At 50.9% G+C, this 20,826-nt stretch overlaps 1 protein-coding gene across 1 annotated transcript; it reads left to right on the top strand.

Moving 5' to 3' along the window:
- Nucleotides 1-818: 818 nt before the first annotated feature.
- Nucleotides 819-20,707, top strand: ASB18 (ankyrin repeat and SOCS box containing 18; the record flags this gene model as incomplete). Its single annotated transcript, XM_079310548.1, is given in 16 exon segments — nt 819-908; nt 3,388-3,628; nt 3,631-3,737; nt 3,739-3,756; nt 3,758-3,871; nt 3,873-3,903; nt 5,614-5,760; nt 5,763-5,873; nt 5,876-5,877; nt 11,643-11,681; nt 11,683-11,898; nt 11,900-12,059; nt 12,062-12,141; nt 12,453-12,566; nt 13,218-13,491; nt 20,652-20,707. Coding segments are annotated over 15 exon segments (1,506 nt in total). The 5' UTR covers nt 819-908; nt 3,388-3,591.
- Nucleotides 20,708-20,826: the final 119 nt, after the last annotated feature.

The following is a 20,826-nucleotide window of genomic DNA, read 5'->3' as shown; positions in this document are numbered from 1 at the left end:
GTGGCAATCTATGAGTGGTGATGGTGACAGGAGGCAGATCACAGACTGGTGTCTCCCATCCCAGGAGGAAATCCCACATTATAGACCCCACAAGGAGCCTCTGATGCTGGCACAGCATGGGAGACACGTGATGGAGGGTCAGCCCCAGCTGGTATTCCAACCTGGCACACAGGGTGACATTCCATGAGCACATAACTCCCGGGTTAAATAACTGGGAGGGCTCCACTTTTAAAAGAGGATGTGCCCCAGGACTGAATTCCCAGGGGATAATTAACACAGCTGCAGCTCTTCAGCAGGGAGGTGGGGAGAAGGGAAGCCTTGCATTTTTACTCAAGCTAAGAGCTATTTTTTTTTATTATTGCTATTCCTCTAATTGATGGGAAAAGGGAAAAAAAAGGAAAGTAGTGCAGTTATAACTGGAAAGAGTTAGGGGAGGGGTTCATTGAATTATTTACATCTGACAAAGATGGGCCACTATAAACTAACTGTAGCACAGGACCTTTCCATATTATATAGAGCTGTTAAAGGGAAATGTTTAAATATCATCTAATTTCCAATAAAAACAGGACAAAATCAATGCAGCTTCAGCACGAGTTTATATTTCACCAGGGCAGCAGCTTTTAAAGAAGAGCTGAGCAGCAGCAGCAGCATCTCCAAAAGAGTTTTTTGGGGGGGGTTAAAGGCATGGCCCCCTCCCCTCCTCTGGCACAGGGATGTGTGTGCTGGCAGGGGCTCATCCCACAGCCTTTCCCAGCCACATAACTGGGCAGTGCTGTCACAGGGAGTGCTGCAGATATAAATGTGCTGGGGGCAGGGTGGCTCACACCTCGCTTTGCCCAGCCAGGGATGCTGATCCAGGGGGGATGAGTGCCCATCACCCAGCAGAGCCACCCCCACACTGCTCCAAGGTAGGTTTGGGGCATTGCCATCCTGCCTGTTTGAGGTTTTGGGGGGCTAGGAGGGAATGCAAGGTTTAAATCAGCCACTCTGGAGGAGGAAATGCTGCAGGCTCCTGCATGGTGCTGGAAACTTCCCTGGAAAAATAATAATGATAATAATGCCATTCCCTGCTGCCAGAGAGCAGCTGTAAATCAGGGTGGTGGTGCCAGGGGCTCTGCACATCTGGATGTTTGAACACAGCCTGGTGGCTTTTGGCAGCAGGAGGGCTGAGATATACCCAGAGTGAGCACTGAGTTGTGTGGCAGCTGAACCTGGGGGACAAGCTCTCCCCAAACCCTTCTGCTCCTGCCTGTGCCAGGAACGAGTTTTCCCTGTAATGGGAAGCTGGAGCAGGCAATTTAAGCCATTATTAATAGACACACTTGATCTGAGGAAGGGAAATGCTTAATGTTTTGTTCAATGAGGTGTGCTCTGCAAACAGTCAGCACGGGGAGAAGGGGAAGATGCTCCCCCCTGTTGGAGATTGATGAGGGCGAGGCTACAAGTGCTCACTCACCCTTTTTTGGGGCTCTGGTCTGTGCAGGGGCATCCCTGCTGAAGTAAGGACACAGCAGGATGATCCCAGGCTTCATTTTTGCAGGGTGAGACCCTCAGGGATCACAAAGCTGTGATGTGCCCAAGGCCCCAGTGCCACAGGAGAGGCTTGGGGGGTTTCCTCCACCACCCAAACTCTGCCTGAAGGCAGCAAGTGCTTTACAAGCAGTTGAAATGCCTTCATTTTCCTTCCAAACCCCTCCAGGGGGTTCTCCCCCTGCTCCTGGCCAGCCCCAGGATCCTCCCTAGTTGTCCTGGCTGCTCTCTGCAGTAAATCCCACCTGCCTGTGGAGCTGCAATCCCCTAAATCCACAAGTATCACTTCATCCCAGCACCACTCTGCACTCCTGGCTGGACACAGCACTTGGCTTGGCTTGCAGGAGCTCAGACTGGGGATTGTGCATTTGTGTGCCAAGGGAACCTTTTCTCTCCACTCTGCTGTCCCATCCTCTCTGAGGCTTGAGTGTTTATATGCAAATAGATGCTGATTGAGAAGGGTCACGGGGTGCTTCAACACACCCTCAAGGGCAATTTAATGCCACACACACACCCCCAGTAACAAAATTAGCCCAGGTCTGACCCACAAGGTCTGGACTCCCTGCTAAATTTACCCAGGGAGGCAATCCCTGCCTGGGGAAGGTGACCCCTTTGGCGTGAGCAGGGACACGTGAAAGCAAGATTCCTCCATGTCACCACAGAAATATTACAGGGCTCTAAGGAGAGCAGAGGGAGAGAGCCAGGCTCTGGGAACGAGAGCCAGGACAAGTTCCTGGGGTAAATGATCCCTGTCTGTGCCTCTCCCTGGATCTCCAAACCTGCTCCTGTGCTGGCTGAAGGACCCAGGGGATAAGGAGGATGTTTTCCATACCAGAGCAGTGCTTGGAGGAGGTGGTTCAGCTCATAGCAGAGGGGGGGAACGGGCACAGAAAGGTTGTGTGGAACAGAGCAGCAACAGGTGGTAAAAGCAGAGAGAAAAATGAAGGGGTTTGGAGGCTCCAAATCCACAGAGAGGTTATGGATGGCCAGTTGGGGATGCCAACCTTGAGATGAAGGGGAAAAGAAGGAGAAAACACAGAAGACCACCTAGGATGGCCTCAAATCAGCTCCATGAATATTCCCATGAATAAAGGCAGTCCTTCACCAAGCAAACCCCATCCTGCATGGACACATCTTGGAGTTTTTGGGGCTCTGTGCCCTTCCCACAGTCTCCAGGGCCAGAGGTGAATGTCACCACAGCCATGCTGAGGACACACAGAATGGAACCACCACCCTCTGGTGGTTCTGGCAGCACAGGATGCTCAGGATCCCCAAGAAGGTCCCAAATTTTTCTCCCAGCCTCAGGCTGACTCCACCCAGAGGGAATCATGCAGTGTCCCAGCTCTGGTTTAACATCCCAAAATCTGCTTTGACCAGGTTTGCTCCCCAAAGATGTGGATGGGAGGGCTGGGAAGGGGAGGCTTTGTCACCCAGAGCCTCCAAGTGACAAGATGCCAATCTCTATTCCTGTCCCCACCATGGATTTCTCTGGTGACCTTGGGGAGAGGAGCCCCAGGGAACAGGGAAAGCTCTGCTGGCATCCCATGGCAGCAGGGTCTGGCTGATTTCTCTCTCCTATACAAGGCACTGGCTGGGACAGCAGCTTCCCCTGCCAAAGCCCCAGGAGGATTTGTACCTCACTGGCCTTTGCATCCCTGCAGGCACATCCCAACATTCCAGCCTGGGCCAGGAACACATAGCCCAGATTTTTCCAAAGAGCAGCCACAAGGCTGGAATCTCATATGAGCACCTTCATAAAAAAAAAAAAAAAAAAAAAAAAAGAAAATAGGGGGTGGGGAAAAGAGCTCAGAGGACACAAATAAGGTAATATATAATTTTTTTTTTCCTAAACAGTAGGCACTGTTTTCCTCCCAGTCTAAACACTCCTGTCCTGAGCTGGAGCCACCAAATAATCCAGCAGTTTAATCCAAGAGGTGCTGCTGCAGCATGGCCTGGTGACCCTCACTATACCCCGTGTCCATCGTGCTCCAACCCCTCTGCAGTTATAAATACTCCACAACACAGCCTGCCTGGATTATAATTAGACAATGAGCCAAGAGGATGGAAACAATGAGCTATAAAAGCCTGGCTATGCCCCCAGCAGGACCTGCACACTGGGCAGCACTGGGATGGGCGAGCCACCAGCAGCTGTGACAGCCCAAGCTGAGGATTTCCTCCAACTGGACCCAGAGCATCCCTCAGCACCATCGTGCTCCCATTGCCAGGTTTTTACACAGCCCTGGTCAAGGGGGACCTGAGGAGCCTCCAGGTCCTGATTGAGAGGTACCACCAGGATGTCAACCTGATCTTTGAGATCAGCAGGAACGAGCTGCAGTGGCAGGGTGAAAAGCCAAGCCTCCTATGGACTCTCAGGTACTTTTCCTTTAAAGGCCAGGCCAGGAAAATGAAAATAAATGGGTGTGTTACTAACGCTAAATAGGAGAGCTGCAGTGCATTTAGGTGTTTATCAAGTGTTCCCAAGGTTTCTGGTCAGCCCACAGTTCTGGCCATTAATATTCATCATTTTTTAATATTTTCTTCTCCTCTGCACGTACTAACCCAGTGGAAGTGTAAAATCTGTGCATCCACATGGTTTCTTCAGGTTGGGATTAGACACTGTATATTGGGAATGCCTCAAGGAGGAGTCACAGCCCAAATTCCTCATGGTCCTGTCTAGAGGGATAAGATGCCCTCAGGATGGTGGCAGCTCCTGAGGTGATGCTCCTATGGAGCACCATGCCCAAGAGATGGTCCAGGAGGTCCTGGAGCTGCTGGGAAATGCAATTCCTCCCTCTGGCTGATCCCAAACCCAGCACATCCCAATCCCAGCCCTCCATCACCCTCCCACCTCACTTGGGTGCCTTACCTCTCCCAGCAAAGAGAGTTTTCCTTTCCTGGGGAATTCTGAGCTGCCTTTTAGCTCCTGCAGCCACTTGCACACAGGACGGTGCTCTGGTGCCCACCTGATTTCCACCTGAATTCCTGCTTCTGGTGAGCACACACCCAGGGAGTTTTGTTTCCCCTCTTGCCTGCAGCGTCAGAGCCACCAAGGGCAACCAGCCCCACCTAAAGCTGGCAGATGTCAGGAAAATTAATCCACAAACACCAAGGTTTATGGCCAAAAAGGAGACAGAGGATCCCATACTTTATTCAAATAAAGGGAGAGACCCTGGGATCTCTCAAATTTTTGGAGGATGCAGTCTCCTTTTTATCCAAATTTCCCCAGACTCATTCCCTTTCCCTTCCCCCTTGGACTGAGGTACTTGAGAGGCACAGACTTTCCAAAATTCCTGATACCTAAGATTCCCTCTCATGTATACCTTCCCTTTTAATTTTCAATTTTTATAGAATTCATGGTTTTTCCCCATTGCTTCTTTCATCTTCCAATATCCAATTTAATTTATCCAAACCTACAGTTCGTTTGTAAATATCTTTTTCCACTCATCATTCATCAGTGGAATCCATCCCATTGTTTCTTTTACCTCTCAGTGCTGGTTTTATCTACCAGCAGACCCCAGCTTGTTTGTAAAGATAAATCCATTCCTCTTGCAGAGAAAAAATGGGAAAAGTGGTGTCTGGAGATGGTTCAGCCACCAGGCTGGTGGGAAGAGGATGGGAACCCAGGGATGGGAATTCAAGGGATGGGAATTCAGAGGATGGGAACTCAAGGGATGGGAATTCAGGGATGAGAACCCAGGGATGGGAATTCAGGGGATGGGAAGCCAGGGATGAGGATCCAGGGATGGGAATTCAGGGTAGGAATCCAGAGGATGAGAACCCAGGGATGGTAATCATGAGGATGGGAATTCAGGGATGGGAATCACGATGATGGGAACCAGGGATGGGAATCCAGGGTGGGAACCCAGGGGGGAATATAGGGATGGGAACCCAGGGACGGGAACCCAGGGATGGGAATTTGGGAATGGGAATCCAGGGATGGGAATCCAGGGGATGGGAACGCAGGGATGGGAACCCAGGGTGGGAACCCAGGGTGGAATCCAGGGCATGGGAACCCAGGGCACAGGAACCCAGGGGATGGGCCCAGGGATGGGAGCCCAGGGCTGACCCCATCCTGTCCTGCAGGGCTGTGGTCTCTGGAGAGGCAGGAGCTGTGCACCCCGCTGTGCCTCGCCGCCCGCCACGGGCACCCCGAGTGCCTGCGCCTCCTCCTGCGCCATGGGGCTGACCCCAACCTGGCCCCAGGGGGACAGGGCCCCCTGCATGAGGCCTGCCAGGGGGGCACAGCCTCTGTGTGGAGCTGCTGCTGGAGTACAAGGCCGACCCCAACCTGCAGAGCGACGAGGGGCTGGCCCCGCTGCACCTCTGCACCAGCCCGGGCTCCCTGCGGTAAAGGGGCTGCACCCCTTCCAGCCTGGCTGCCCTGCAAGGGGCTCTGCAGCAGCCTGGGCTGATGGGAGGGGTCCCACGGCAGGAGTGATCCAACCCAAATGGTTCTGGGATTTCATGGTAACCTCCCTGAGCCTGGGAGTTTGGCCTGTGGGAAACAGCAAAGATGCCATGGTCCATGGCTGGGCTTCCCATATCTCCCAGCTGCCACAGCAGAGACAAAAAAAAAAGGGCATTTTGGTGCCAGGCACATTGCACAGTCTAGGTCTGCTTCCCCTAGACAGGAGCAACCCAGCTTCAGCTTTTCCCTCCTCCTCTTTCCTGGCTGTTTCTCCTAAAGTCAGCATGTCTTGCATCCCAGGTGCAGCACACTGCCCCCAGGAGATGCCAGGGTGGGTCTGTGGGATGTGGAGCCATGCTCCCACCACCTTGCTTCACAGTCAGGCTGCATCCATGTGCATCCACGTCTCACCCTGGATCAGCATCACACAGATGAGCACAAAAATTGCCTGGAAAAACACAGAAAAGTACAGAAAAACATGTTTCTGTAGGACTTTAAGTGCCTATATTGTTACACACATAGAATCAGGATTTTTTTTTAATTATTTTTATGAAGAGGTCAGCCACTTGATATTATCCCGATGAAATCTCTTAGGGCCATAGTGAATCCCATCACCTGCCAGCTTCCCTGGCTTCAATCCTCTCCCCTCCAGGCAGGCAAGATTATCTGGAAGTAGGTGTTGAAAGCAAGGTTCCAGCATTTCAGGGACCACAACACAGGGAGAGAGCTCTGGAGAAGGAAAGCAGCCAGAGAGGGAAATATTTGATCTCAGTTTATAAATGAGAGTCTCTGCAAGATGCCCAAAAAATCCAACTTCTGGTTCAGCCAAAAATCTAGGGCTGAATCCAACACATCCTTGGTGCCACGAGGGCTGGAAAGATGGGGATGGGAAAGGGAGGATGCTGCAAGCAGCTCTGTGATGAACAAGAGCTGGATTTAATTCCTTCACCTGAGCCCCCTTTATGCCTTGAACTTCATCCTCCAGCCCCATCCCCAAAGCCCAGTGCTTCCCTGATTTTGGGCTTCTCCCCCTGAAGAGATGGAGTGACCAAACCAACCCAGGCTGTGCAGAGAATCTCTTGGACACAGAGCTCCAGGTTTTGCTTGCAAGCTTGGAAAAAAAAGATGATTTTTTCAATATACACAAAAACTGATCTGTTCTCCCTGATTTGCATGTGCTTGGAAAGCAGAGGGGGATGGCAGCACAGCCACCAACGGGATCAGACAGCCCCAGCGTGGCCACAGCTGAGGTTGTAAGCCCTGGGATATTGGGGCTTTATAATGGAAATGCTGAGAGCCCCTTTACAGGCACTACGGGGGCTGCTACAAGAACTGAGCCAACTCCCTTGAAAGATCAAAAATTAATAGACATTTCAGACAGGGTTTGAGGTTTCGACCACTGCTTTTTCAATGGCAAAGACTTAGCTAAAGTTAGAGACTGAGGAGGTCAAGCTTTGGGTAACACAAACATTTCCTCTTTGATTAGGGGGAGACTACTTTACCTCGCCTCCTTTTTTTATTTTATTATTTTTTTCGTTGAGTAGTAGATTTTAGGTCATCCTTAATTTTTACTGACAACAAAGAGCAGGTCATTGACCTACATAGAGAGCTATTTTATTTTTCTCCTCTCGATAACAATGGCCAGAACACCTATGTGCCAGGTTCCTCTGTATTCCCATATACTCGGCAATTCACCATGGGGGCAGGACTTAAAACCTTTGAGCCTCTCAGTGACTGGGATAAAAAAAAATTATCTGGGCTTCCTTCCAGCCATTTGAGCTTCAGAATCCATGAGATTTCAACAAAAAGGATATCAGAGCTTTAATCTAGGAGCTTTTTGAAGAGATGGAAAAAAAAAAAAGTTCCAGTAAAGTTCAGTCTTACCTTCTTCACTTTAGGAGCTGTTCATGCCACGTCGGCCTATTTAGTAGAGTTCCTCTCCTTGACCTCTTTTTTACAGCCGAGATAATTAACATGGTGGGGTAAGATGAGTCCTCTAATTCACTGCACTCTCTCCCTGGCGCTCTCCCCTTTTCCCTCTTAAAGCTGGGGATGATTAAAGGAGCCTGCCTTATTGGCACCCCGAAAAAAAAAATAAAATAAAAATAATTGAGGGGGAGAGGAAGAGCCTCGGCGGGAGGGGAGGGGAGAATGAGCCTGGCAGGGATGCAGGACATGGCTCCTGCTCCCATCCTGGGAGGAAGGGATGCTGAGCATCTGCAGAGCCCTCCTGCACATCTCCCCGAGCATCCCAGGCTCCCCTCACCTGCCCAGAGAGGAATTTCCCTTCTCCTGTGAAGCCAAGGGATGGCACAAGAAGATGTCAGCCCTGCTTCCAGGCTGAGCAATTCCCTTCTCCGAGCCTTCCCCCAGCCCCCAGAGCTGAGGGGTGGGATGAAAGGTGGGATGAGTCAATGCAGGGCTCCATAAGGAGCAGTGGGACAGGAGCAAGCAGCAGGGTGGGAGGAACGAGCAGGAAACAGGAGCTGAGCAGGAAGGCGGGTGCCTGAAAAGGCCACACAAGGCTCCCAAGTGCCGGGAGATAGGACTGACACCCTCCAGCTGCTCCAGCATCATCCCAGACACTCTGCCCCTGTGGCTGTGGGAGTGAGCAGCTCTGCAAGGGGGAAAGCCCGGGGATTTGAAAAGGCAACATTGAGCATCATCTAGTGCTAAACTTCATCCTCTGCTCTGTTAGCCTTGCCAAATACACACTCATCGTTTTGGGAAGCTGGGGAGGAGCAGCTCCTTAATGGGTGCTGAGCCAGAAATAAAGAGCCCGAAAGCAGCCCAAGGCTGGCCCTGCTCTCTGAGACGTGACAAAACGCAAGTTTTACAGATAAACCTCGCCCCGACCTGTGGGGATGGGAGGCAAAAACAATCAGGGGGTTTTTCCTTAAGGGGACCGGGGCCTGAGCGTGTTTTTGGGACGGGAATTTTCCCGCAGCCTGCGCTGCCCCCAATCTCCTGCTCCTCCTGCTGGTTGTTCATCGCATCCCATTTCTAATAAATCCCACTTTTCCAGCCTGGGTAATTTTCATTCCAGCCAGTAAGGAGGGCAGTGGCACATCCTGCCCTGATTCTCTGATGGGTGAAGAAATTTTAAAAAACAATCAATCCCAAATAATTTTCTCCCATTCTGTTTGATCCAGGAGCAAGGTGAAGGTGGAGCACTGGCACCACTCATCCCAAATTTCCTTTACCCTGACTTGCCCAAGCAAGGAGAAATCACCCATCACCTGCAAATGAGTTGGGAATGGCTGGGGAATTAATTTAAATTAGTCAAAATTAGGTACCAGGCTGGATGGAAAACAAACTTGTTTGTTTTGCCACCGGATTTCTGCTGAGATAAACAGAAATCTGAACTCAGGATACTCCTTCAGTATTCCCAGAAAATTGGAGAGGAGCCCTTTAAAAAGCAGCAAGCCATTGCAGGGCCTTATTTAATGGGATTTTAGTCTAATCTAGTGGCAAAAACCAGGGTGGGAATGAAAATACAGGTAGGCAGAAACGCTGGTGAATTCATGAACAGAGATTTCAAAGGTTAACAAGAGCATCTACCCAGAACCTGCTGATGCCCAGATATCCAAACAGGAGGAAAATGCTCCTCCCTGGCTCCCACCTTTCTCATTCACTGGAAGAAATCATCCCTCATTCAAAACTCCCTCTGTGCCAAGGGAGGAGCACCCAGGGGGAAAATTCAATATAAAGCTTCTTGGGCTCCTTCCAGCAAGTGAGCCTTGGAACTTGGTAGCCAAATCCTTCCACAGGAGGATGTTTGGGATGTCTAGCAGGGGATCAAGAGGAACTGAGCTCCCAGGGTTGAATTCTCTGTAATGGAAAAATCCCCACATCCCAGGATGCAGCTCCTGGCTCTGCTGAGGGATGATCCCTCTGTGCTGCCTGTGCAGGTGGAAAATCTCCAGCCTGGGCACTCTCACCCCAACCAGGGCAATGTTTTGTGTCCAGGGTCCCTGGGCACAGCTGCCTCCTTGCCTGGGAATGTTTTAATCTACCCCTAAAATAGAAGAAAAACAGAACAAAAGGGGATTTTTCCTCACAGGCTAGGATGCTGCATTTTTAACAGCCAAGTCAGCAATATGTTTTCCCCCCATTTTTTCCCTGCAGAACCATCCCTTGGTTTGCCCTGAATATGTTATTTTAGGGTGCCAGAGCTACCTGTGACATCAAGAATTAAGCTTCTAAGAAGTCCCCAAGAGAATAATTATTATCAGGGCTACAATTCCCTGGTGATAAGAATGGACAAGACCAATAAAAGAGACTGAGTGTCTGAGTGATCTCCTCCAACAACAGCCAGCAAGCCCCAAAAAAGCCTCAGGGAGACAAAACATTCCTTGAGAAAGGGATTCAGCATCCTAGGGCATAAAAACTAAATTGGAAAGTAAGGACCTGGAGGATTTGGGATGGCACAATCCCACCTAAATCCACTCTCATGCAACCACACCCCAAGCAGAGCATCCCTGGTGGGTGTCCTCTGGCACCTCTGGGAGCATTACACCTGCCCAGGCTGTAGGAAAAACATCCTGCAAGATTTTTTTCCTGGCAAATTCAGGCTTGAGATGCATGGAAAAGCAGCCCAGGGAGGTGTTTGTAGATTCTGCATTGCCAAGGACAGTGAAAATCCTCCCACCTCCCTGCAAATCCTTGGGGAGGTGAAGAGGCAGGTCCACAAAAAGTCAAGTAATATATCAGTAGTATTATTTAATTCTTTAGTATGGATATTTCCCCCTGGGTCAGGAGAAACAAGCAATATCCTGGTGCTGTCCCTCCTCCCTGAGGTTCCTCTTCTTCCCCATGCCCTGCTGTTGGAAGGATCAGGCTGGGACTTCTCTCCTCCTTGTGTTGCTTCTGTGTCAGCCCAGAAACCTCACACAAGGCTCCAGTGACAGCTGAGCTGAAAGAAAAAAGCATTAGATGAAAATTAAAGAGGCAGGGTGGTTAGAGATTGGGTAAAGCTCCTCCTTTGGACTCCATGATTCCCATGGGCCCCTCCCAGCTCAGGATATTCTGTGATTCTGTGAAAACACAATCCTCTGCACCAGAAGCACAACACAAGGTGTTCTCCCTCAAAAGGAAAAGGAAAAAAAATACATTTTTGTATCCAAGCAAGCAAGCCTAGGATGGTCAAGGATGGTTTGGGACAAGTCAAGAGAGTCGAGGTTGGTCAAGGACACTCAGGGTGGTCAAGTGTGATCAGGGTGGTCAAGGATAGTTGAAGGCAGTCAAGGATGGTCAAGGATGGTTGAGAATGGTCAAGGTATTCAAGGATGATCAAGGATGTTGAGGCTGTTCAAGGATGGTCAAGGATGGTCAAGGATGATCAAGGATGGTCAAGGATGGCTAGAACAGTCCAGGATGGTCAAGGATAGTTCGAGGATGTTCAAGGTATTCAAGGATGGTGAAGGATGGTCAGGATGGCTAGGGAAAGTCCAGGATGGTCCTAGGATGACCATCCATGACTGATGCTGGTAAGGCACAGAGGGAGATATTGGCCAAACCACCATTGCCCTCCCTGTGGAGGGCACCAGGACACCGTGCCACCCTGCCCTGCCCATGCTGCTCCCTCCCCAAACTCCCGAGTGCCACAAGCCCACCTCCAGCACTCTTTCCACCCCATCTCCCCCCCCACCCCCCCCCCGTGGCTCCTCCATCCCCACCCTGGAGGTGCCTCCCCCTTCCCCAGTGTGCCAGGCTGCTGCTGCGGCGCGGGGCTGCCGTGGAATCTGCCGAGCCAGGCGGGAGGGGACACGGCGCTGCATGTGGCCGCCAGGCACCGCCTGCGCCACCACGCCCAGCTCTACCTGCGGCGCCGCGCCCGCCTGGACGCCCGCAACGCGCGGCAGGAGACGGCGCTGGCCATCCTCTGCGGGCATCCCCCGGCCCGGGGGGACGACTGCCTGCAGCTCTTCCAGCTGCTGGCCGCCCACGGGGCCGAGCTAGGAGGCCCGGGATGAGAGCTGGAGGAGCCCCCTGCACCGGGCGTGCGGGGCGGCCAACGCCGAGCTGGCGCGGCTGCTGCTGCGGAGCGGGGCCGACGCCAACGCCATCGACTACGACGGAGTGTCCCCCCCTGGGCTGGCCCTGCGGGGGGCTGCTGCCACAGGGAGCTGCAGCCCCACCTCACCGTCCAGCTGCTGCTCAACCACGGCTCCCAGAGGATATGGCCCCCCGCCTTCCTCAAGGTATGGCCTCAAAGCCGAGCCCCGCAGTGGGGAGCTTGGGGTGGCAGAGTTTGGGGGAGATGCCCAGTCCTGGCATGGAGCTGGGGAGTGATGGCGATGAAGGCCCAGCAGAAGGGGAGGAAGATTCAGCAGGGCAGGACTTCCCATTGCTCCACGGATGAAGCAAGAGCTCCGAAACGCCAGCTGATCGCAGCATGGGGCTCTGCCAGCCCGGAGCAGGGTGGGTGGCCACAAACCGGGCTGCAGCGGGGTGGGTGTTGTCCCCTCGTGGCCCTGCCTGTCTGTCTGAGCCTCCCACTGGCCCTGCCCAGGTGCTGAAATCCTGCGCGGCCGTGCCGGAGGTCATCGAGGTGCTCTTCAATTCCTACTCCCAAATCCCCGTCTGCCAGGAGTGGGCCCAGGCCGTGCCACAGGAGGTGTTCCAGGTGAGGCAGCACTGCTGTTTGGCAGGGTTTTCCCCACAGACAGGAGTTTATTTTCCCCACAGAACAGGGTTGGGTTTTTTTCCCCCACCAGACTTCACCTGGATGGAGAAAAATCAAAAAGGAACATTCCCTAGAGCAGCCCCACACACCTGATCCCTCCAGATTGCATCCCTTCAGCTCCACCATCCTCAGAAACCCACATCCCTGCGCCAGCCTGCCATAAAATCCACTCCCAGCTTCTGGAAGTGCCCTGGAGCCAGAGCACCTCCAGCAGGAGCCCACATCACTCGTTTGGTTTTGGAAAAGCTCCTCCTCATCCTGCTCTGGGATGATTTGGGATGGCTGGAATGCAATAAAGCCCTCAGCTTCTTCTGGGGATGGAATAAAGGATTTTTATTCCTCAATTTAAGGAAAGGCCCAATCCTGCTTTGTTTCCCTGTCTGGGAACAGGGTCCTCTTCTACAGCAGGTTTCTGTGGGATGCTGCTGCACCCTCCCCAAGGTGCTTCCGGGGAGAACCCCAGAATTCCTCCCCCACCCCTTCCCTGTGGAGCCATGGCAGCCCACTGGGCTCCATCCCTTAGATCCTCCTCCCTGAACAGCTCCAGCTCTTCGGCAGAGGGTGATGCTGTTGCTGCCCCTCTCTCCGCAGCAGCACCGGGTTTTCTACGAGTCCCTGCTGGCGCTGGCGGGCACAGCGCGCTGCCTGCAGCACTGGTGCCGCTCCGCCCTCCGCAGCAGCTTTGGGAGCCGCTGCCACTCCCTCATCCCTCTGCTGCCCGTGCCCAAGGCTCTGCAGGATTTCCTGCTGCTGGAGCCCCGCGGAGTTGCTGCTGTGAGGGGGCACATCCAGCTGCAAATCCTTCCGTGGAGCGCAGGAGCATCCCTTGGGTGGGGGAGCCGCGGAGCGCCGCTTCTTCCTGATGGTGGGACTGAAATGGGCTTAAGGCTGGAGATTTGTAAAGATTTTCTTCTTTTTTTTAAACCTTCTAAATAGATTATAAAGAGTAATACAAAAGATTAGTGGCTGGTAGGAATGATGCTGATTGTAGAGGATCCCTCGGTGGTGCGAAGGGAGGGGACTCAAACCAGCCCAGCCTCAAATCCCCTGGGATAAACCTCACCTGGGAGTGGCACAAGCACAGGAGCTGTGCACAAGATGCAAAGTCCAGTGGCATTAATATACACCTTAAAACAGATTTAAAATTCAATTTTTAATTTTTGTTTAAGGAATGTTGTGGTTATTCCGTGCAGGAGGGTGACACAACTCCCTGCATCTCCCATGGGATGCACCAGCCCCTCCCAGACCCCTTGTGCCTGTCACTCCCCAGGCTGCCACATGGAGGGACTGGAAAACCCAAAATGGGGGAGTTTGGGTTTCCATTTCCCACAGTGACCTGGCCAAAGGGACCAGGAGGAGCCAGTATTTGTTTTCCCCACACTCTCAGGCTCCCCAGGTTAATTCCTGCTGAACCAAAGGAGGTGCATCCCTTGGGAGAACAGCTGCCACAGTGCTCCCCAAAATTCTCCCAGTGCTGAGTTACACTTGCTTTTGGTTGATTATTTTTTTGTTTTGTTTTTCTTTAAAAAGCCACCAAATTGTATTAATTATATTTTATATAAAAATATAGATGTGATATATAATAGTATATTCGATATAAAAAATATATATATCTCATTTTTCATGTTTTGCTGGACTTTGCATCCCTGGCTCCCAGAGCTGCTGCCTGTGGAGCATGGAAATGGGGAGGGAAAACAATTCTTCCCCTCTCCCAGCTTCCACCTGCTGCTTCCACAACTTCCTTCACCCTTCCATGGATGAGGAGGAGTCATTGCCAATCCTGCCCCGTTCCCGATATTTTGTGCCCCATCCCAAATCCCCATGAGGCTTTGGTGGCTGTTGGACTCCATGTGTGGTTTTGGTGGGAATTGGCAGGGATTCAGGGAAAACCCATCCTGGCCAAGCCATCCAACTCGTTTTGAACCAGCCCCACCTAAATTTTGGTGCTGCTTTCATCCTCTGCATGGGGAAGAGTGCTGTGTGCGGGGGGGGCAGGAGAGAGAGAGGAATCCCACCAGGGAGCACAAAAAAAAAAAAAAAAAATCAAAAATAATCCAAAAAAATCCCCAAAAAATCCCACAAAATACCCCCCCCCCCAAAAAAAAAAAAAAAATTTAAAATCCCCGCAAAAATTAAAAAAAAAAAAAAAAATCCCAAAAAATTCCCCAAAAAATCCCCCCAAAAATATCCCAAACATTCCAAAAAAACCCCAGATCCAGAGGGCTGAAGGGGGGAATGCACATCAGAACGGTGCTGAGGATCAGTGCTGGGGGGACAAGGGGGAGACAAGGGGGGGTCCCGAGTGGGGGGGGGGGGGGTGCGCGGCTCCCCTTGGCCGGCAGGGGGCGCGCTCTGCTCGGCCGTCCGGACCCCACGCGGGACCCCCCCCCCAAAAAAAAAAAACTCCCCGAAAAACGAGATTTAACGGCAAAACACGCCCTGAAAAAACCCTAAAAAGCCATCCGATATATTTAGTGGGACGGGGGGGGATGTTCCTCCCTTCGGTTGTGCCGTTCTGCCGGCGGCGGGGTGATGTCTCGGGCGGGATGGGCTGATGATGATGGTGGTGGTGATGATGAATGATGATGATGATGCTCCGGGTGGGATGGTGCTGATGATCCTCCGGCGGGATGATGATGATGATGATGATGGTGCTGCTCCGAGTGGGATGATGCTCCGGGCTGGGGTTGATAAGTTTGATGGGCGATTAATATATATATATATATATATTTATATATACACACACATACATATATATATATATATATATATATACATACCCAAAATATAGAATTTTTTTCCTTCCTGGTGTGCCTGGTTTTGATGCAGATGTTTCTGGGGAAAGGATCGTTTTTATTTTTTAATTTTTTTTGTTGTTAATTTTATTATTTTCCAGCAGCTAAAGACTGGAGGTCACATTAACTTCTATACGGAGACACATAAAATGCGATTATGCCTGCTAAACAGAACACAGTAGGCTGCTAGTTAAGACAATGAGATTTCCAGGAAGCGATGCATAAATCTTCTTCAAAAAATGACACATTTTTTCACGTTTCATTCCAATTAAATTACTGAGGCAGCTAACACAGTGCTGCACACGCCATACATTGGGGAAAATGAAGGCTTTCTCTGTTTTTTCTCCTTTTTTTTTTTTTTTTTTTCAAAGTAGATCTGGATGCGCGTGGTTTATGAAAGGCGTTTAATATTAAGCCGCTATTAAGGAAAAAAATGTCAGAGACCTTCTCTCTCCTGGAGGATTTTTTTTTTTTTTTTTTTTTTTTTTGCGTGTGTGTGTGGTGTGGTTGGGGCTGCTCCTGCTCGTTTGTTTCCCACCCTGCGGTATTAAAGCACCGATGGTCCAGCTGCAAAACAATTTCCAAATAATGGGAATTCCCCGCCCTGCGCACACACCTCTCTGATTGCAAGGAGCTGGGGAGAATTAAGGAGTGATGCACACCCTCCCACAGGAAAAAAATTAATAAATTTAAAAAAAATTAAAATAAAGGAAAGAAAGAAAAGAAAGAAAGAAAAGAAAGAAAGAAAAGAGAAAAAGAAAGAAAAGAAAAGAAAGAAAAAAAGAAGAAAAGAAAAGAAAGAAAAGAAAGGAAAGAAAGAAAGAAAGAAAGAAAGAAAGAAAAGAGAAGAGAAAGACAAGAAAGAAATAAAGAAAGAAAGAGAAAGAAAAGAAAGAAAGAAAGAAAGAAAAAGAAAGAAACAGAAAGAAAGAAAGAAGAAAGAAAGAAAGAAAGAAAGAAAGAGAAAGAAAGAAAGAAAGAAAGAAAGAAAGAAAGAAAGAAAGAAGAAAGAAAGAAAGAAAGAAAGAAAGAAAAGAAAGAAGAAAGAAAGAAAGAAAGAAAGAAATAAGAAAGAAAAGAAAGAAAGGAAAAAGATGTTTTGTCTGTCCCCGTCTGGTGTTTTTTGCCTGGCTCTGGAGCAGGATCGAGCCCGCCCCGGGATGCAGGGGGGGTGGTGATCCCAGTGGGAAGCCCGAGTTTGTCTCTCACCATCTGAGCAGGGGCTCGTCAGGGTGATAATCAAACCCCGAAGTGGCCCCGGTAATGAAACAGCGTCTGATTTTTAAATTATTTATTTATTTGTTTCAATTTTTTTTTTTTTTTTTTTTTTTTTTTTAAGCGCGGGCTGCGCTGGGTGATCCGCAAAGCGATGCGAATCAGAAATGAGATTTTTGAAGTCCTAATGAACCTGATTGCAGGAACATTTATAATCCCCCATGGCTTTAAATGAAATCAGATATAATCAGGAGCTATGGGGAAAGGGAGTGTTTACAGGCAGAGATTGGGAAGTGCTGCTGTATTAGTAAAGATGCTGCTCCTTCTATTGATGTCTAAAATGATGGATAATGTGAGAATGGCAAATATACTATTTGTCTAATGGCTCTGCAATTAAATTCCCCTGTAAATGACCCATGCCTCATTTCATCCTAATCTATGGAATTTTGATTGAATTCGTCAGCTCTAATTGAAAAATACTGCACTTTAATGTCTGCAGTGCAGTTTCAGGACCGCGCTGGTTTTAATGAGACGGTGCCCCTCTGACCTGGGAATATTTTAGACTTTTATTCGGGATTTATTTTTAATTTTTTTTTTTTTTTTTTAACCGGCGAATTTCTCAACTCGATTCACGAAAAGTCGGGAATGACAGAGTGCGTGGGTTTGCCACCACTAACTCTCCGTGGCGATGTGTTTGATTAGGTCTCCTGTAAGGGCTCCTAAAATACTCGGACTCCAGTTGTTTAGATATGTATCCATTTCAAATAAATTTTTAAATAGCCTATTTCCCATTATCCGAACGAATTTCGGGATAAGAGCCGGGATTATGAAAGCCAAATTTCTTTTTTTTTTTTTTTTTTTAATTTTTTTTTTTTTAACTTGCACCGTGTTATTTTTTACCCTTTAAGCCTCTTTTTTTTTTTTTTCTTACCCGAAAAGCCCGAGAAAAGAGGGAAAAAGGGAGGTAAAAGGGGGAATAAGGGAAGGGAGAGGGGGAAAATATTTAAAAATACAGAAAAAAAAAATAAGAAGCACGGAGTGGAAGTGAGGGGAACCCCCCGGGAAGGGAGCCCGAGGCGCGGGGGGGGCTGGAAGGAGTTCAAATGGGAACACGCGAAGGCGTTAATGGAATTAAGCGGCGAATGAGGGGTCTGGGGATTGTTTTTTTTGTTTGCTTTGCCTTTTTTTTTTTTTTTTTTTCTTTTTTTTTTTTTCCCTCCCAGTGAAGGGGAGGGCGGAGGAGGGGAGGGGGGTTCCCCGCGGGCACGCGTGGGGCGGGAGGCGCATCCAGAGGGTAAATCCTAAATCCTGAATCCCTCCGCACCGCCAGCCCTCTTGTTCCCAGCTCCCAAAATGCTGGGATGAACCCGGAGCCACGCACGGAACCGCTCCCCCCTTCCCCGCGGGTGGAGGACTCGGAGCCGCGGCTGCATTCCTGATTTTGGGCTCGCACCTGATGCCTGCATCATTAAGAGCACACTGATTTTTCGGGGGTACTTCTGCTCAGCTCCATTCCATAGGAAAAAAAAAAAAAAATTAAAAGACTCTAAGAGGGTGAGGTGGTTTTGGTGACGTTTCCCACGCAATTAAAATTTCGCCGGCAAACGCAAGAATTAACTGGAGAGAGGCTCTGGAAGCCCGAGTTTGGCTTTGGGTTTAGCAGCTGCTGGAAATCAGAGCTGTGCGGTCCCCGGCGGGAGGATGGGCACCGATCCCGAGGAAATCCAGCCGGGAGGTGCCGGCAGCTCCCGGGCCCAGCTGGGGATGCTCTGTCCTCAGCATTCCCACCTGGAAGGGCTCCAGCACATCCCAGCCTCGTTTCGCTCCCCCGCTCCCCTCCCTGTGTTGCTTTGGGGGGTCACAGCCACCCCACAAACCCTGCCCTCTCCAAGGCTGTCCCCACATCCTTGCTGCTCCTCCCCTGGCCAGGATTTGGGGGACAAAACCTGCCAGAAGCCCCCCTGCTCCTCAGCGATCCGGGTGACAGGGCAGCAGCGTTTTGGGGCTTTGGGGGCCACGTGGGACCGGGGCTGGCCCTTCATCGGGGGGAAGGTGCTGCCCTAAGCAAGCCCGACCCTCTGGAGCGCTGATTTCCACGGGATCTGTGGATTTACAGCTCTTGGGGTGTGGGGTCCCCCCGCTCCTGCTCCTCTCCCCAGGCACAATCACGCTCCGCTTGCTCCTGCCACAATCAGGGATCGACGAGGTTTTTTTGGTGTTGGGTTTTTGTTTTTTTTTTTTTTCTCTCTCCCCTCCGGGAGAAAAATCAGCTAATTATGTGCCGAACAAAAAGCCCATTCTTGCCCGAAATAATACTCCCGTCCTGCAAAGGCACTTGTTTGTGGGCAAATTTTGAAGGGGGCTGACAATAAAAACAGCTGCAGGAGCGGGGTGTTGGTACACATTTCCATGCCCCGCCGCATTACCGTGCTTAATTATCCCTGCCCTTCCCGCAATCGAGCGGGCTTTTCCTGAAAAAAAAAATAAAGAGGGATTTTTCTTCTCCCCCTCTCCGCTCACTTTGCTGTTTAAACCAAAGCTTTGCTCCCCGCCAGGATTCCCAGCCCGGTTTGGGAATGATGCTGGAAGGGTTTTTGGGTTTAGCTGGGATGGGAGGGGAGGGAGGCAGGAGAGGGCTGAAATCGCCTGGTGGAGCACGGGAAAAGGGGGAAAGGGAAAAAGTATGGGAAAGGAACAGCGGCCGCGAAGCATCCACGGGGAAAATCCCACCCTCTGCGGTGCTGGGAAAAACCCCGAGCGCCGCGCTGCTGCACATATGGTGGCCTCCGCAAGACGGAGCCAGGACATATGGAAATGAGCCGGAGAAGTAAACTTTTCCCAGTCCCTTGAAGTCGGAGATGGGCCCCAAAAGTGTTTGTGCACACACATCACACGAGCCCCCCTCCCCATCCCCAGCGGCAGCTGCTTCCCTGGCCATCCAACCCCGTCCCGCACCTCCGGGAAAAATCCTTCCTGCCCCAAAATCCGCCCTGTGGGTGACCAGCAGCACCCCAAAACCCGCATCCAGGCAGGGATGGGGAGCCAGATGCGGGACTGGGCAGCAAAATCTGCGCCGAGGCCCGAAAGTAATAACCTGCTCCCCCCCCACACACCCCCAGCCCAGCCACCCTAATTGTTTCTGGCGAGAAAAGAACGTTTTCAGATGGTGGCTGCGGGATAAACTGACCCAGATATCCGGGCACGGGGCGGGGGCAGCTCCCAGCCCAACGCAGCGAGGTTTGGGAGTGGGAATTAGCAGGGAAAGGGGGTTCTGGGGGGTGCTGAAAATGCCGCTGGCAGAAGGCTGGGCGGCAGGTTGAGACCCAAATCCCGCAGGATTGGGTTTTGGGGCGGTTCTGCGGGATGTGCAGCTGTGCCCTCCGAGTTTCGGGGAGCCGGCCAAGGGGGTCGGGTCTGGGGGGCAGAGCGGGGTTGTCCCCACCCGTGGCACGGCCGTGGGGGTGGCACCGGGGTGTGCGGTTTTGCCAGCCTGCCCTGGCAAACAGGGCATCGATGGGCTGGGAACGAGCGGCAGCTCATCCAGAGCTTCCCAGCCCGGCAGCAGCGGGATCTCCTGCTGCCCCTGATGTTTGGGGAGAACCTCCACCCGGCCCAAAGCCGCTTTGAGGCGGGGTTTGTCCGCAGAGCCCCCCAAAGCCAAGCCCAGGGGCACAGCCAGCACCATTGTCCCGGGAAGACTTCAACTTCCCAAAGGCAGGAGGGATCCCACCCCCAGTCAACTCCCCTCCTTTCTCTTTTTTTCCCCCCTCTCCTTCTTTTTTTTTTTTTCTTTTTTTTTTTTTTTTTTTTCTTTTTGCATTTAATTTTATTTTCCAAACCACTTGATCTTTGCTTGGGAACCTCCATTAATTGCCTGGGTTTGCCTCTTCGCCTGGTCCCTTTATCATTATTTATGGCCTTTGAAATTGTGTAAAGTTCCCTTGACGTTCAATTTACAAGTTTGGGGGCTTTTTTTTTTTCTTTTTCCCCCTTTTTTTTTTTTTTTTTGTTCCAGCTTTTGTCCTCGCCAAAGACATCGTGTTGGAAAAGGCTTTGAGCCGGCCAACATGAGAAGCTCGCCGGAGAAAAAGGGAGCAGCCCCTCCATCGCTTTTAATTCCGCCGTGTTGCTGAATGGCTCTTTTACATAATTGCAGAAGCAATTTCAAAGCCAAGCCAGGGGCTGACTTT

The sequence above is a fragment of the Erithacus rubecula genome, assembly GCF_903797595.1.
Source record: "Erithacus rubecula genome assembly, chromosome: 8".
NCBI lineage: Eukaryota > Metazoa > Chordata > Aves > Passeriformes > Muscicapidae > Erithacus > Erithacus rubecula.
The sequence above is the reverse complement of the archived record's forward strand: the minus strand, read 5'-3'. Positions and strand labels throughout refer to the sequence as shown.